The sequence below is a fragment of the Dicentrarchus labrax genome, unplaced genomic scaffold (assembly GCF_905237075.1).
Source record: "Dicentrarchus labrax unplaced genomic scaffold, dlabrax2021, whole genome shotgun sequence".
Classification (NCBI taxonomy): domain Eukaryota; kingdom Metazoa; phylum Chordata; class Actinopteri; family Moronidae; genus Dicentrarchus; species Dicentrarchus labrax.
This window is the reverse complement of record NW_026136718.1, coordinates 10,228,710-10,246,776: the sequence shown is the minus strand read 5'-3', so window position 1 is coordinate 10,246,776 and position 18,067 is coordinate 10,228,710. Positions and strand designations below refer to the sequence as shown.

The following is an 18,067-nucleotide window of genomic DNA, read 5'->3' as shown; positions in this document are numbered from 1 at the left end:
CCTTTAAATTACTGTTTCTAGATATGAAGTAAAAGAATACTGAATGAGGAAAAAAAGTTTAATAGTTATCAAAGTAAACTACTGAGGAGACAAGGAAAAACAACAGCTGACTGAAGGAGTGATTAATAAAAAGGGATAAGAAAAAAGGGAACATTGACAGAAAGGGGATAAAAGATAGAACAAGAAACAAGGGAAGATAAAAAGTGTAAAAAAAAAAAGCAAAGAGCAAACAAGTTAGGCTAGTAAAGAGAGCGAGCAATGACAGGCATTTGTTTAAAGAGACAGAAAAAGGAAAAGATAAGAGAAAAAAAATGATACAGAGACTATTGTGTAAATAAATACCAGATTGAGCCAAATAATACTGAATAAGAGACAGTAGAAGAAAGAAAACACACAGCAAAAAAAGTTGTTAAAGAAATGGCAAGGAAAGACAGAAATGACAGAGACAAAGTAAACAAGGAAAGAGAAAGATGATAGAGAAAGGAAGCAATAAACAAATGGGAGAAGATGATGGAGAGAGCCAAGAAGAGGAGGGCAAACAGAGAGGGATGCAGGAGATGAGAATTCTGGTTTAACGAGCAGATTCTCATCATGCGGCTCATTGGGTGAGAAAGACCTGGGAAACTTTTAATTGTTCTGCCTGGGGCCAATAGGAGGAAAGACAGAGGGAAGGAGAGAGAAAAAGAGGAAGGTGGCGGGTGGGGTGGTGGTGGAAGGGAGAAAAAACAAATAGGGCATTTGACTTTTGATGTTTTATGTAATGGAACTTTTCAGAACAAGACAAAGATTAAAAAAAATCTTAAAAACACTAATGATCTTTTCTCTCTTTCATCTGTACACACAGACATAAAAGTAACACATACATATACTCCCACAGAGGGAGAGACAAAAAATGGGTCCGTGTGGTACTGCTCTTGAACTCAATCTCAAGCTGTTGTTACGGGTAATGCCCCTTCATCTGGCAATTTTAGGTGTGGTGTTCCTCAAAGCTCAGTTCTTGGCCCCTTTACTTTAGGTTTATATGCTCCAAACACAATATTTATTTTCCAAAAGGACACAGCTGCATGTTCCACCTCTAGATAAGGGCCTCAGTCAGATAGTCCCAGTGCACCCTCATTACACATTTGGCTTCATCAGGTTTGTTTGGCAGCTTTACCTGCCACCTGATCCGACTCGCCGGCAGGTGGTGATCAGCTAAAAGCTCTGTTCCTCTCTTCACGTGATCATACGGTCAAATCAGATGATATAGTCAAACAAACAAAAACTCATGCCTCAATTTAAAGAAAAAAACATTGCTGCGGTTCAGATCTGGAGAAACTATTTTCCGAACTACAATTTTATAAAGATTATTTTATAATCTTTTTTGTTCATATACTATTTTCTAGTATTTGCTTTAACTACTTTTATTTCTTGCCTCCCTCTGGATTTGAATTTGGTGTTTTACTGAATATATGCATCATACTGTTTTTATTGTAAATAATGCAGCACTGTAAAAAAAAAAAAAAAAAAAAAGCTATCTGATCAAAGTTTATTATTATTATTATTATTATTTTTTTTTAGTTTTTTTTGGGGATCTTTCTTCCCTTTATTTGATAGCATAGCTGAAGATAGGAAATGGGGCAGAGACAGACTGGGGATGACACGCAGCAAAGGGCCGCAGGTCGCACTCGAACCCATGGCCGGTGGAGCAAAGATTCAGCCTTTGTACATGGGGCACCAGCTCTCCCAGGTGAGCTATTTCAAAGTGGTGCTGTTGATTATTGTGTGCTATTCTCTGACGGGCAAAGGAAGTCTGTGTTAGCATGCTATGATCTACAAAAGAAATTCAGTTTGAGCATTTGAGTGCTGTAGATCTTGTAGTATCTTCACCATGAATGTGTCAGGATGCAATTTTAAGCAGCCACGTTAAGTCACATGGCTTCCAATGACAGACTATGAAAGAACACACACAACAACTGTTTTAACAGATATCTGAGTTTTTTTTCTATCACCGTTTGATCATTCATCCTCTGTGATCTCGGCGGAAATACACTTCAGAATTCTGAAGTTAAGAAAGTGATTACAGAATATCACAGAATTTGAAGAAATTATTTAGAAATTGGAATACATCACTTTTGAAGATAGTTATAGCATTAAGAATTACTGATTATTAGTATTTTGTAGTAGTAAGTCCAACCAAAAATAGCACAAGTGCTTTTGGTAGAAGGTGTCTTCAGAGGAGCTTTCTCTAAAAAAAAATTTGAACAGGAAGCAAGCAGTGATTGGTATCAGGTCAAGTGGTCCTAATGACATTAAATGAGTGATCATATCAACCCTTAAAAGCCTGATCAGTGCATATCTATTGATTACTTTGGAAAGATATTAGATCAAACCACAGAGCAGAATGCAGATGAATCAGTGCTGGTTCTGGTATAGCTTTGCCTTAAGTGCCCTTGTGGATAGTCACAGTCAGTGGAGGTGCTGTACAGTTAAACCAACTCTTCTCCCTCCATCCTTCTTTTCCCCCCTTTCCCTTTCATGTCTCTTTCCTCCCTCCTAACTTGATGGTCGCCCTTACTTCCCAGTAACCTCAGCCACTCCTCTTCTTTCTCTGACCTTCTTTTCTACCTCCTGACTACTCCTCTCATCTTTCCAGAAGGCTGACCCTCCCCTTATTGGACTCTGGATAATGTAGATCGAATCACTCTCACTGTACTCCCGGTATAAAGTAGTGCAGTGAATAAAACTGTACCTCACAGAGCAGCAGGTCAGTGATGTGGAAAACCATGCACAGGGGGAACTTGGCAGTGAAGAGGGTGAGGAACCACTGGGAGGCGTACATGTGTGCCTCCAGGTTCAGCTCCTGGAAGTGGGACCACAGGTCTGGAAGCTGTTCCTTTAGGAGCGGATAGAAGAGAAGGAAGAGAAACTTGTGAGATAAAACAGCACTTACAAGAATATAAAGATATGGCCCTGCTTGTCATTTCAATTTTACATTATTTCATTTTCACTCATACTTTATTAAATCATGCTGTCTCACTGAGATGATAATCTATTTCAAGAGAGACCGAAGAACACAGAAAAGTTAAGAAAGACACATAACACAATTCAGTACCACGTCCCAGCTGTCCCAAACAGTCAGAGACATTATTCATACATTATACACATTGTTCAACTTCCAGTAAATACATAAAAAGGAAAAGATACTAGAATATACAAAGCAATTACATTCACAAAATTTGACATGAACAAATCTGTAACCAGGATGAGCAGTTCCACCTTTGTAGAGCAGTCTGTTTCACACCAAAATTCAGCATTGTCAGTGTTATTTTATCATTTTGTGTACTCATCATTTGATGAGGGGTTTTCCGCATAATATTCTCACTCCTCACCATTTTTGCTCTAGTTGATCTGTTTTTATATTTCTGTTTTTATGTCATGTGGAAAAGAAGACAGCTGTATCTTTCAAGTAGCAAAGGGTGCTTGTGTGTCTTAGCGTCCATGCATGTACAGTGAATAAAGGATTCAATTAGCCAAACAGCGATCCACTTTGGCAGCCAACACTTACCATGCCACATGACACCTGACACCTGACTAGATCAGATAGTGAGCTCTCACCTGTATGCTAATGATTAGCAGTCAATGCTAACATCCTTACATTTAGTACATTTGGTCGATGCTAACTGAGTTGATTTTGATGCTGAGAGACGACTGCCTGCAGGGCCAGGATGGATTTCAGGGCGAAATTAAACTCTACTCAGTGAGTGGATTTAGGCTGTAATACCTGAGTGAGATGGGACTTTAAAAGCACCAGGATCACGAGCCTCAACAGACAGAAAGAATGCTGCTTGGTCGCACAGAACAATTAATTCCTATTATAATCTATCATATTTTGTTACCAGAAACTAGTCAACAAGGCAACAGCAAACATGTCGCCCCCCCACAGATGATGCAATCACTGGTAACATGCTCCACATATTTGCATGCCCCACATATTTGAATATGAACTTTCCTTGTTCTTGAGGAATATGCAAATACATTTTGTAAGGGTGTTTGTATTGTCAGGTAGTTTATGAGTAACTAAACCAGTCATTCTCAAGAAAGTAAAAAGCGTTGGAAAATCAAATGTAGTGTAAATTAATGATCCCTGAGACTAGTCTGTACAACAAGGATAGTTGGATGTGAAGTGAATTTCATGGCATTTAAGCTTATGATGTAGACAAAACAATTGATTAACATTTTTCATTTTGAGCTGTAATTGTAGTGCCCCCAAGGCCAAATCCTTTACATTTCTACAGCCAGAGCTGTCTGAAAAAACGTGTGAAGAATGAACAAAGAAAAGAAACAGAGTGACTTGAAATCAAAGCCTTATAGAGGGAAGCGGGAGGATCTATTTTAATTTCCTGACTCCAGAAGAAAAATTCCTGTAAGCCCTAAAAATGAACAACTACGTTGATACAAGCCCATGAAGGTAAAACGTTAGAGGGTAAAAAGTTGACTCCCAAGATGCATTTTAGCAAGAAACATCCAATCACAGAGCTTAAAAGCGCTGTTAAGGTGACCTTGCAAGGCAGCTGGACTCGCATGAGAATCCATCTTGCCAGGCTTTTTCTCAACTGCACCCACAACGCATTTGGATTCAGGCCTTTGACTGGCTTCTTCTTTATGGCAACAGTGGCTGATGCTCATGGGTATTGTAGTATTCCGAGCTGTCTCCGATGGCAAAATGACAAACAAAACATGATTTCTCAGAAATTAAAGTTAAAAAATAATTAAAACTGATGGCTATAACATAAACTAATTAGATTATTACTTAATCCAGGAAAGTTCCATGTTTCTAATAAATTGAAATGAGAATACAGTACAGGAAAAAACACTTCTGGAAACCAGCAGCCCCTCCCACTTCACAACCTTATTTCATCCTTTTGTCTGTCCATCCATCCAGTCTGCATCATCTTCTCAGCATTATGTTATTTTCCATTGTATTGTAATACATGCCATTACATTTCAAATATTTTAAACATTGCATCACTAACCTGCATCAGCCTCTCCAGCTGGTAGAACTTGCAGTGAAGATCCTCAAAGTTGTTTTTGTAGAGAGCTCTGAGGCCGTACTCATACATGATTTTCACCAACACACAAAAGGCCTGCTCCTCAGGCATCTGAAAGCACATGGATACCCATAAACTACAGCTACAGGAACTAAAACTCTGAACATCATGCTGTCTGTTACCACAAAAGAAACCAGAACATTTTGTCTGGATTTCCAAATGACATTTGGTGGTCACTCAGTCTTCAAGACAAGAAACAGATTATCTTTTTTTTTTTTTTATCTCTATCTGAATTTCAGCCACAGTAAGGCATTATGATACTACCAGAGCAGGACCAACCTTTATTTACAAAGTTATGGTAAACCCCCACCCATCTGCTCCTTGAAGACACATTTTATTTTCTGATTATTTGACTGGATCTAAACAGAGACTGAAGGACAGAATACTATAGTGAAGGTGTGAATGACATGAAGGGACATACTTCAAGGTGTTTGCATGAGCAAGTGTGTGCAAAAATATGTTTTTGTGGGAGTGCTTCACTGTGTTTCTTTGTGTGTTTTGCTTGGATAAATGAAGATAAGAGGCATGAGAAAAAGCTTAAAATTGCTTGTGTGTGTGTGTGTGTGTGTGTGTGTGTGTGTGTGTGTGTGTGTGAGAGAGAGAGAGAGAGAGAGAGAGAGAGAGAGAGAGAGAGAGAGAGAGGAAATAAACACACACAGCACACACGCACGCAGACGGTGAGGTGATATTTAATCAGAGTGACAGTATGTGTTTGGGGCTGAATGGGCTCCTGCAGGTAAACCTGAACCCCTATTAATATTCCTGACATCTCCTCCATAACCTCTCCCTTCTTCCTCCTCCTCCTCCATAACCCGTCTGCCTCCTCCTCCTGTATAACCTCTCTTTCTTTTACTGCTGCGCTCCCCTTTATCTCTCCCCTTCTTCCTCTTCACCTTTACAGCCTCCTCCTCTTTAACTTTCTCCTGTTTCCCTCCTCCTCCACTCCTGTCCCTTCTCCTCTGTAAACTCGACCACAGCTCTGCTCCATGACTCTCCAACCATCTCTGCTCATCTCTTCCTCCTCTTTAACCTCTGCTGCCCTTGTCATTTGGACCTCAACCAAACTTCCGCCACTCTCTTTCCTCCACTTGGGACTCCCGCCTCCATGTGTCTACTCCTCTGTCTCTCCTCCATCTGTCTTTTAACAGCATCCCCAAATAAAATGTCAGGTGTGTTTTATGCAGAAAAGTTCCAATACATGTTAAACAGAGAAGAAACTCTGCACAAAAAGAAAGAAGAGAAAAATATACTTAAATATGCTTGGGGAGGGGATTATAGAGCACGGGTTCTTTAAGAGTTGTGTATCTGTTGGTGACCTTGAAAATAAATAAGTGTCTTGTCCACTGCTTTCTGCTGTGACTCTGTCTCATCCTTTCGGCTTTACCTTCTTTCGCCCTTTCTCTGTCCCTCTATTCAACCACATCATTCAGCTATAAACTGTTTTCATTCGAGTGGTCAGCAACTTTCTTTTCATCCTGAGTCTCCCTCTCTCTCAGCCTCCATTTAGTCTCTTATATTGCCTCAGTTCTGCTTTGTTACCCCTAGCACAAGCTAACAGGCTTAATTTCTGCAGTGAGGTGTAGGTGCAGCAGCACTATGTCAACATATTGTCTTTGTTAAAGTGTTAACCTTTTTTTTTTAATTTGTTTGACTGCGGTCCTCAAACAAAGTCTGTAGTATCATCAGGGTTAACCGAAAGCTTTTATTTTGAAAGCATGTGGCAAGAGAAAAGGTTCTTCTGTAAATGTAGTTTTATTTTATATTATGTTGTTGTTGAAAATATATATTTATGGAAAGGAGACAAAGCACAATTGTTCATATTTTGTCAGATTTGCCATTTTTAAAGGCCATAGTTTGTTTTGTATCAAATCACATCACATTATATTTAAAATATTATTTTGTTGAGCTCAGGTTTGTATGTATGTGTGTATTATTGTATCTATCTATTCATCTATCTATCTGGTGCATAGTCTTGGCCATGAGAAATCAGGCTCAGTGGATGGATAGATGGATGACAAGTTAACTCACGTGCAGCAGAAGAACAGCAGCGAGGAAGGACTGACCCTGGCAATAACCAATCTCCTCATCATAGACAGAGTAGGCCTGCGAGGGAAAAAGAAAGAAAGAAAGTTCAGTTATTCTATCAGACATCAGAGGTCACTGACATTAATCAAGGTTGTTTACAATGTATAAATCACTGTTAAAAAATCTTCTCCATATTTTCCCTTCACTTTCACAGTTCAAAACCATTACTTCTTTTTTAGTTACTAAAAATCTACATTTTGGAGACACATTAATTTCATTTGATGTGATAAATTAAAGGTCCAGTGTGTAGGATTTAGTGGCATCTAGCAGTGAAGTTGCAAATCACAACTCTATTCACTTCACCTCACCCTGGCCTTCCAAGCCCGAAGCAGAAACTACAGTGGCGAAAAAAGCGAACAACCCTATCCAGAATCAGTGTTCTGTTCCCTCCTGGACTACTGTAGAAACATGTAGGTTCAACATGGTGGACTAATGTGCATCAGTTACCACGGAGACCAGCTGCCACAATCAAACCAAGCTTAGCATTGGGTAGGAAGTCTGAATCCACTGCCCTTGTAAACCCTGACTGACTTTATACAGCAAGGCTGTATGAAGAAACTACTCAAGTCACACCACAGCACAAAACTTCTCACCACTGCAGTAATAAGAGAAGAGGGGCCCTCTCCAACGTATAAAACCTTGCCGGTTCAGTCACTATGGAAGACCGACCAAGAAGAGTAACCTTCAGATGACCGTTCAGGGGAGACGCTGTCTTAAAACAGTCGGTAGTTGACACACCCTACTAATCATGCTAATGAGCAAACAGACAGGCTTTTTTTCACTGTGTAAACAAGCATCCAGGGAGAGACAGAAGTGTCTAAAAGCATTTGACCTACAGTAGTTTTTTTTTTTTTTATGGGGGTAGAAGGCGAAGACCACAACACATAGCCTCAACTCTTATCTGCCTTCATCCTTGAAAGACACACAGGCTGCTGGAAGAAACATACAGTAACACTGAAAAGCAAATTGATGTTAATCCAACGCCTGCCTAAATGGGAGGCTTTGGTCGAGCACCAAAAAAGGGCAGCCCCAAGTCCATTCTAACATAACCTACCTCATCTGACCTCTACTTATAAGCTGGTGAGAAAAATCAGCAGCCTGCAGCTCAAAATGTTTGCGAGGTCAGCAGCACCAGAACTGAGCATGAACCCAGAGAAAGGAGAACAGATATCCTGTAATCATATTACCCCTGTATAAATGTTGGGGCAGTTGTTCACCTGGTGGAGTGTCGAATTTAATGTAACAGACTATTTTACATGAACATCCTCGGATATCATGTGTTTAATTCAGCCCCTTATTCAGGCCACTTGAAATGATTAAGCTGGTAGCGGTTCAATATCTTCCTCAGATATTTTGGCAGGATGCTCACACTTTGATGGACACATTAACTTCAGCAGCAGTCAAACCTCCGTACATTGGGTTAAAAGATTCTCTCCCCCTTTCCATGTTTGAAAAATGAGTGCGGACATCCAGAGCTCCACTGCTGATCTGTTCAGCTAATTTAGGGTTTGATGTGGAGGTAATGGAGAAGTCTTGTGGAGCTGTCTGGAGTGTAATCTACAGGCTGACATGCTTGATGGAGTGTGGCATTCACATGTCCCCAACTCGGCTGGGAGAAGTGCATGCTGACAGATGGATGGGGGAGGTCCTGGTGGGTGAAATCTAAATTTGTTAGCCTGAGCAGATAATAGGCTCAGAGGGGTGGATTATTACAATCTATATGCCTAGTTTCTCATAGCCAATAAGCAGAGGTTTTTTGTATTCTTCTACATGGGTATAACTTTGGATATAACTTTTTGGACAATACAAATGTATTAATAATCATTGTGTAAAAGCTATAATGTTATGTGCAGGTTCTTTAATGGTTGGCAAATGTATAGCACTGCACCTATAATCCTAAAACATTTATTATTACCACATGATAGATCAGGACACCCTGACAAAAATATAAAGATCATAGGTTGATCCTGAAACAGTCAATGGGACTGTCAATGATCATCTGTGCTGTAAAAGTGTACTTCAGAAACTAGCTGAGCAGGATATTGTGCAGTGGTCGAAATCCATTTTTGCAGAAACAACAGCTTTAACCACTGATCCACCAGGGAATCCCATTCATGAACTTCCTTTTTATGAAGTACTGAATAAGATAGTGGGACATGTAAGAATAAGTTTTGACTAATTCAACTGACATTGCAGCTCGAGGTCTGTTTCCATGGTAATATACATTGTGTTACATTACTACCAGAGAAATATTTTCTCACTTTTATAGATCAAAAGATCATTCAGCTTCAGGAAAGGATTCAGCAAAATTTTCATTCTAACAAACCCTGCTGGCATTGTGTTAACAAGAATACTCAAATCTGATTGGGATGGCGGTCACCAGGATATGAGCTAGTATTCTAAATAATGTGTGCATGGAAACACTCTGTGAACACGGGGATACGCAACATTAGCCTGGTTGATGAGGCGTTATCGTGTTTACTTTTTTCCCCTCACACTTAGTTTAGTTCTGTTTCCATGGAAACACAAAAGGTATTCTCTTTATCCATTTATCTGAGAGTCACAGGTTTTGAATCCCCACACCAGCTGGGAGAATAATGCTCTCCCTGAAAACCCAACGTCAGTGTGCCCTTGAGTGAGGCGGCTAACCCCCAACTGCTCCAGCAGGCCTTCTGAGTGACCGCCAGTGGATGTCTGAGGTTGTCCAGGTTAGCTGAAAGTGTGACTGAGTGGAACATTAAGAGAATGAAGCAGATTATCACTGAAAAAGAGCACGGCGCTCAGGTGACCTTCCCTGGAGAATAAAGGTTAGAAAATAAAAGACTCCAGGCTTATTACTGAGTAGAATATGAAGATGAATATAAACTTTGTCCTGGATCCTCTGTGCCTGTAACCCACTCATGCCTCAAGATCCAACCAACCTTATCAGCAGCAAATCTACATGGATTTGCATACAAATGAAGGCTGGCTCGCCACTGACCTAGTTGGGTCCAGACTGGATGCTAACCCTTCCTGACAGGTTCTCCCAGAGCGCTGACCGGCCATACTCTACTTCTGCAGTGCCAGGAAAAAATGCAAAAAGGAGCAAAAGTTCTCCTTCGTCACTCTGAAACTACCTTGGGTTTAAATGAATACACAAAACACTTTTGTGATATCCATATCTGTGTTTAATGTATACCATCTATACATCCGATTTTGTGCTCACTGCGTAACCACTGAATGCAAACCTTTTGCATATCATTACTCAGAGTAAATAATCGATCTAATAACTGAAATACTCCTTTTGATCCTTTTAATTTTACGTTTTCTTTGTTTCACTTTTTATTTCAGTTTCACTTGTTTTTTTTTAATCTGAAAAATCTTTGTTGGTCTTTGGGCCCCATTTTATTTGAGTGCAGATTTCTAAATGTGAAATTAATCTCCTATATAGCACCCTCAAAAAATCTTTTGCTATCTATTGCTGACAATAAAGTAAACCTAATGAGTGTATGTTATATAATAGGTAGTGAGCAAGACAGGACATGATTTTGAGAACAGCAAAGGTGTGCAACCAACTAGAAGGGCAAAAATGTCTATACTGAATATACAGGTCGATTTGTAATTTCACTGAGTTGAGTATACTAAATCAATTTTAGATCTTTTCAATTTGTAGTTCATCTATTTTTTCCATAATTTTTTATATATATATATATATATATATATATATATATATATATTAAATAACATTTGGAGAGTTAAACTATTTTGTATCTTTATTCTTTACTACATTATCTAAATATTCCTTATGCTCAAGACATTGTTTATCTTATTAGGTTGGGTTTCATAATCAAAACTTTTTAAGTCCTCCAACTTTCCAGACTGGAGTGAAGTACTGATAGTTGAATCCACAAATTGATGAGTATCTGCCAAATCTCTGCTGTTACTGAATATACTTAAAGGGGAATTTGGCAACTATTTCAACTTAATAAACCAGTTTAGAAATCATTTGGATGGTTAAATGGCCTGTTCCGGTGTTAATGGTGACTTTCCCTGCTCCCCCTAGCGTCCCCAGGCGGAAAATCAACCTTGCAACTACCGTCCCGTTAAGTTGGAAATAGGAAGTATCGTGAGAAGTGAGAACGAGCGAGAAACACGAACTGCTTTACGGCAATTAACATAAACGCACACGCCCCCCTCAATACCAGTTAGCCACGCCGGCTATAAGAACAAGCGACAATGAATGTATTACCCACCTCGGTAGACACTGCTCCATATGAAAAAGTTGCCCGGCAACAAATGCACATCAGTGGTAGAAAGGGGGAGGAGGGTGCCGCAAGTGAGTTTTTTACGACAGTGTTTTGAAATATACATCCCAGAGCTGTAGGGGGAGCTCGTTGAGAAAACATGAGACAACAAAAGTGAAAACCAGCGAAGAAATGGCTAGAGTTGCCAAGTTCCCCTTTAATAGGTGTGAGAACTGTTAATGATCAGTGAAACATTTTGTTGTTCGAGAATATTACGCAATCTTTTTTGAAGATGCAATTTTTGAGAGCTCTGTAGCATATGTACTCACTTTTAAGCTGTTAATATATGATATATGTATAAATCTTTGAATATCTGGTCACTTAGAAAAATAAATGCAGATTTCAAATGGAGGTTTCCTGTTTGTGATTGAGCTGTTGGATATACTGTAGGGCAATGCAAAGACGACTGTGTGCATAGGAAAAAATTTTGGTTGAGTTCACGACTGCAGTCAAGCTAAGAGGACAGTGACAGAGATTAAGACTGGCTTTAATACATTACAGTAGTGCTGACCTTGGCTTTTGTCTGAATAAAATGTACCGTGTGTCTTCACAGATAATTACCCCAGGATGTGAGTCTACAGGGACCCTCTCCTTACAGCACTTACTTCCCTCATTCATTTTAATGGCAAGAAAGCTCTGCTGCAGTTTTTTTTTTTTTTTTTTTTTTTTTTTAAAATGGTACCAAGTTCGTGGCTGACCCACAAAAGGTCAGTGGGGAAAGACTTTTCAATACTTTATGTGTACGTTAATAAGGATGTTTTTAAAATACCATGGTTACATTTGACATTATGTTTCTTCTGGGTTTCGGATGCATCAACATGGGGTTAGTTAAGTGTCATATATCTATCAAATCACATCTTTATATTGTTGTAACTTGAAGACAGTAGAGAGGGCCTGGCATGTATTTCAACTAATACTAAGCAAAATAGCATCGTTCCTAAACCCGGGTTTCAGGATTTACATAATAAATGAGTGAATGCACTGCCTCACCTCACTCATAGCCTTAAATCTACAATATTTTGATGTGCTGTAATTTGATGTGTGACTACACTGATATTGTGCCCTTAGCCTCGTTTTTGCAGATACATTTGGCTGCCACCACTACTGCCAGCCTAGAAATAATAACAAGCAATAAATGCTGTATTTTTATGGAAAACTGGCTGAATTTGGACATTGTTTTGGATGCAGTTTACAGTTTCAGTAGCCCTGCAAACTACAACTCACAAGCTACTATTTGGTATTAAATTTAAGTATCAAGGACATCTATTCAGGATCAGCATAAATAAACAAACCAGGACTAATCAGCAGATTACTGAGTCATTCAAATGACCAATTTACTTCTTGGTCTAAAAAAGTTCAAATCGAATCCATTTAACCTAGAAAGAGAGTAACAATTCTCATTCTGCAACTGAATGTTCTATTTCTTGCCTAAAACTTTATATTCAGAAACTGTTTTTGGTGGGTAATTTGAGAAAAATCTGCCACCTACAGAACAGCAACCACGTTTTCCATTTAAAAAATTGGAAGAAAAGATCAATGACTGTCCACTGAGTGGTGGGTACGTCCGGTATGTCATGTGTAGGAAGGGTTCGTGTGGATGTCTCAGTAAAGGCGGGCACTGTCAATCATATATTGTGGAGCCAACTTGAAATGCCAAGCAAATTCCTACTGAGCCTTGCCAGACCACAAAGAGCAAAAAACAGAACTAAAGGCTGGCTTCATAGGAATAGGCACAAATTTTAGAAGGCTTAGTACACATTTCAGAATTAGCTTCTCATCTCACAGCACTTGATTCTCAGCAGGAAAGTTTTCAAAGACGTTCGAACACAGCATGAAAGACTGTGTATCGAAATTTGCCTTCTGTTTCATGATGCCATAAAGAAAGTGCGGTAACATACAGTACTGTATAATCCACTGCTGATTTTGTGAAATTAAAAATATCTGGATGTTACTGAGAGCCAATATCATATCTCACCTTACAGATCTTGTACAGTGAATCCTGTCCATCTCCGTCAGAATCCTTGAAGTAGTCGTGTGCAGGGAAGGTGCGGTGGATGTCCCGGGTGATGACACCTTCCTGAGCAGAGTCCTGCAACACACATGGATTACATGCTTTAGACATGTAACAAAACCAAAGACAAATTCAGTGTTGAGTTTTGATATCCTGTTCATGGGTGAAGGTACTGCAAGGCCAGATAGGGCTTATCCTGATGTTTCTAAATGGATTCATGACAAGAGCAGCAAAAAGTTTTTCAACTCGGCACACACAACTTTTAAAATCTTCACGCTCTTACATATCTGTTCTCTGTTTGTAAATGTTTATATAGAGTAGTGAAGCAGACAATGTATTTTGTTAAACTCAGAAAACAGCTATGATGCAAAGCAGCAAAACACTGCTCCGTCACTGTTTTTGCATTAGTGTTTGTCCCATTCCTCCTGCAACAGTACTCCCCAGGCCTCAGTCTCTTAGTCTGTGCTGTCTAATCCACAGCCACTGCAGTGTACACACACATACACACACATACCAACGGCTGCTTGTTTTCCTATGTGGGTCTCACTCATAAACACACATACTGTACATACGCAGGCACTCTTCTATTGCCCCCTCACTTTCTTTTTGCGCGCATATCCACACAGTCATACACACACCATCACACGCACAGTGCAAACATTACCAGAGAGAAGACTGGCAGCACAGCATTCTCCAGCAACTCACTGTAAGCTGCAGATAAACCAACCCTGAGCCTGACTGGCCTTGATGTGTGTTTGTGTGTATCACAGAGCAAATGGGAGTGTGTGTGCGAGAGCAAGTGTGAGTGAGAAATTTCATCTTTCTTGCTTCTTTCCTCCCCTTATTTCCCTTATAGTAGAGAGACAAGAAGGAGAGAATTTAAGTTAGGAGTGTCTCACCAAGCGGAAAGGCAGTCTGCTGCACGTTTGGGGAAAACATTGACAAATATCATGCTCATATGGTGAAAGGTCTTGGGCAGGAGGTTATGTATTGGCCCCATGTATTTGTGCAGGGAAGTTTTTCCACTCTAAATACATAAATGTCCAGCAGTGCCCACTGAATGGATTAAAACAAGCTCAAGCTAGGAAGAATTGCATATCTTTTTGGGGTGTTCTGGCAGCCTAGTGCAGCATTAGCATGCAATTGCAACTTCCCTCGTTTGACTCTGGCTAACCTTTATTGCATGCAACACCCTTTTAATTCATCCCAGCACAGCTCTTTCATTCGTTGATTTTGGGTTGGCAACAATTACGTTGCAGCTCAAGCCAAAAGCCAAACCAGCTAAAATGATCTGGTTCCAGCTTCTGAAATTTGCTGGTTTTCTTAGTGTTCTACTATTGTAAACTCCATATTGGATATTTTGTGGACCAAGCTATTATTTATTTATAAATAATAATAATAATAATAATTAAAATACATTTAATGTATAATGTAATGTAATGTAAATTCAACATTTCTGTATTGTTCTGTATAAATGCTATTTTTCTGTTTTTCTTTTTAATAAATGTTTTGGGGCATTTTATTCCTTCATTAGATAGCAGACAATAGACACGAAAGGGTGAATGAGATGGGAAATGACATTCAGCAAAGTTCCCTGGCAAGATGCGAACCACAGATTGTGTAGTGTCTTAACCCCTAGGCTGCCAGAGTGCCCCGTGCTTATGTTTTTATTATATAACGTGCTATGTGCTACTTACGATACATGGTAATTTGTGTAACTTTGTTTTGTTGTAGTTCATTTCATATTTTTGTTGTTATGTTGTTATTATTTTTTGTTTGTACATTGAACTTGGGCTGATGACAGAATATTGACTGTTATTAATAATAATGCCTGACTTACATTCTCCCACTTCATGTCACATTCCTGTCAAACAAATATGATGGCTCCCAATGTATGTAAATAAATGCAAACCCAATTATGCATACATTATGTTTCATTTGTCACTACTGTACTGACATTGCAGTCAACAATTAGCTAAATATAATTCCTTGTTTACTATGTTGCCAGTATTCTACAATATGCTTATTTTGTATGAGTGCAAATACATATGGTTTAAGTACGGGCTTTACATGTATCCCACCCCACACACACACACACACATACACAAACCCAGAAGGGCTTGATGGAAGCTGCTGGCACAACTGTGTGTAATGCTTTAATGAGATTTGTAGTGTGGAGGTGGTGTGTCGTTCTGTGTATTATGTGTTGGAAATTGAACAGTTTTTACATTGTGTTCCTTCTGAGACACAAAAAAAAAAGACGCAGCACTTCAGCAATGAAGGTAGCGCTATGCGAGATGTTTTTTCATGGTTGACTCGAGAGCAAAACAAGAGATCAGATAAATATATTTAAAATTTTGTTAAATCATATTTAAATGAACACTGAACATATGATATACATCTAGATATATGGTTTCCTATGATGAAAAGATATTTTTCCGAGACAGAAGTCGTTAACTTGGGTCATCAAATATTTAGGGCTAAAACGATTAGTCACTGAATCAATTACTTGATCAACAGAAAATTAATCTGTAACTATTATAAGCAATTCATCTGAAGTACTTTTTCAAGCAAGTACCTGCGGCTTGTCTTTGTCTTGTGTCATTGTAAACGGAAAATCTTTTTTTGATTTGGTAGTTGGACAAAACAAGACACATTGGGTAACATGACGAGCACTGTCATTTACTTTTACATGGTGTGGTTTCTTTGTCATTTACGAGAGAATTGAGAGTACAAGACAGCCACACAAAGAACAGTTTAATTAATTACTCAGCAAGTAAAAACATTACTTTTAAAATAATTACAGACCAATGATTAATGTATTATTTTTATGAGCTAGCCCATCAATCAGAAACACATTTATGACACGGTAATTACCATGGCAACATCAGCAAAGACCAGCAAGAATCTGGTTGACAGTGAAAGTTGTAAACACTTTGATTTAATAAACCATGCATGCCTCTACTAATTAACAGCCTCATTACTCAAAAAACACCACAAAAAATGAGGAGAGGACGTCCTCTGCTCTGGTTAATCTCCTTCCTTCTTCTCTTGAATCCTCTCCCTTTCTTTTCTTCTCTATTTCCAGATTCTCCTTGAATTCTTTACTCCCATCTCCTTTATTTCTCTACCCGCTTATCTCCTTCCATTTTCTACATCCATATTCTCCCATCTTTTCTGCTTCACCCTACTGTACCATCTCTTCTCTACATTTCCTTCTCTTCCCAGTTATATACTTCCCTGATCTCTTTCATCTTCTATTCCCTTTTCTACTTCATTTCCTTCCCTCCTCTCTTTACACCTCCATGTGTCCTCCTAAATATTTGCCTCATCTCCTCTCATTTTCAATGCAGAAAGCAAAGCAAACATGCAAAGATGTTTAAGCCCTGTGGTCTCAGTGTGCAGGCTTACAAGACCAGCCTTTTCCCTGACAGTGATTCCTTACATATTTCATGCGGCAATGTTCTCCTACTGCTATGAAATTAAAAGAACGCTGGTTTTATCTGCAACACCAAAATGTGTTCAGGAGTCCTGCTAAGTTGAGAGGAAAAAAGCACATACTGTACACACAGAGATAAATGTGTATACTGTTTAAAGAGTTTACTGGGGGCAGTGAAATGTACCACTTTTCACAATGATTACAATATTTCAAAAAAGCAACATTAAGTAATTTTAGCAACAACAATATCACTAGGAAACAGTAAATGAGTTGTATTATTTTACTTAAGTTAGTCATTTATTGTTCTTGTGGGAATATGTTGGACTCTGTAAAAGGATAGCATTATCATTACCACTCCGACACTCTGCAGCATAGAGAGAGTAATTTGTAGCACTATAGCATCCAGCTTGTATTATGTTAAGTAGAGCGCAAATCAAAATGACAAAGTAACTTTCTTTAATGAATAACCAAACTACAGCTGTTGTCATCTGCCCTCTCACTGTCTCCCAAGGTCCTTTTGTTTTATAGTTGACTCTTCCTTAAATTCACTGCGGACCTGAGCTGATTAGTACATACCTTTTCTCACTAACTGCTTGCTGGAACAAGAGTTATATGTTGCTTATTTGGATGGATGTGTGGATGTGTGTGCGCTGAGGCTGACAGCTCTTTGATCTCTGCAGGGAGGCTGAGGTGTTCAGGAGGAACTGCAGCCTCATCAGAAGCATCAGTTCCCCGTCACAGTGCCCCAGTTCAACATTCCTGCTCTATACAGCTCGTAAAAACACAAAGCAAACAGATTTCTATACCCTATAAACCTAGTGCTATGAGCAAAGGTAGAGCTTCAGATAGAAATCTGCCCACTTATTCCTCAACTGAAAATGTTCATGTACTATGTATATACACTGTACAAACTTAACCTTGTATCAGAAATCCAGAAACGTAACAAGCAGCAGAGTGACCAGGTCAGTGGACCCTGCCTGTGCTCATATAACTGAGGTCATATCGAGACTCTATAGGCTAAAGGTGACAAAGAGTCCAACACCATAAGGCACCACCAGGTCATCATCCTCTGAATCTGGTGAGAGAGCTGGATGTTGTCAATGAGTGTGGCACAGCTAGAAGCAGTGAGCTCAGCATCATCGCAACTATGACGAACATC

General features: G+C 39.2%; 1 protein-coding gene across 3 annotated transcripts in view; it reads right to left on the bottom strand.

The window, feature by feature from the left end:
• rabgap1l (RAB GTPase activating protein 1-like) overlaps positions 1-18,067 on the bottom strand; it is a 110,469-nt gene that overhangs the window by 30,282 nt on the left and 62,120 nt on the right. For all 3 annotated transcript variants that reach the window (XM_051377375.1, XM_051377374.1, XM_051377376.1), the window contains 4 exons: positions 13,434-13,547; positions 7,119-7,193; positions 5,016-5,141; positions 2,732-2,875 (listed from right to left, as the gene is read on the bottom strand). In XM_051377375.1, coding sequence (XP_051233335.1) covers positions 2,732-2,875; positions 5,016-5,141; positions 7,119-7,193; positions 13,434-13,547 — 459 coding nt within the window. The remainder of the gene's footprint in view (positions 1-2,731; positions 2,876-5,015; positions 5,142-7,118; positions 7,194-13,433; positions 13,548-18,067) is intronic.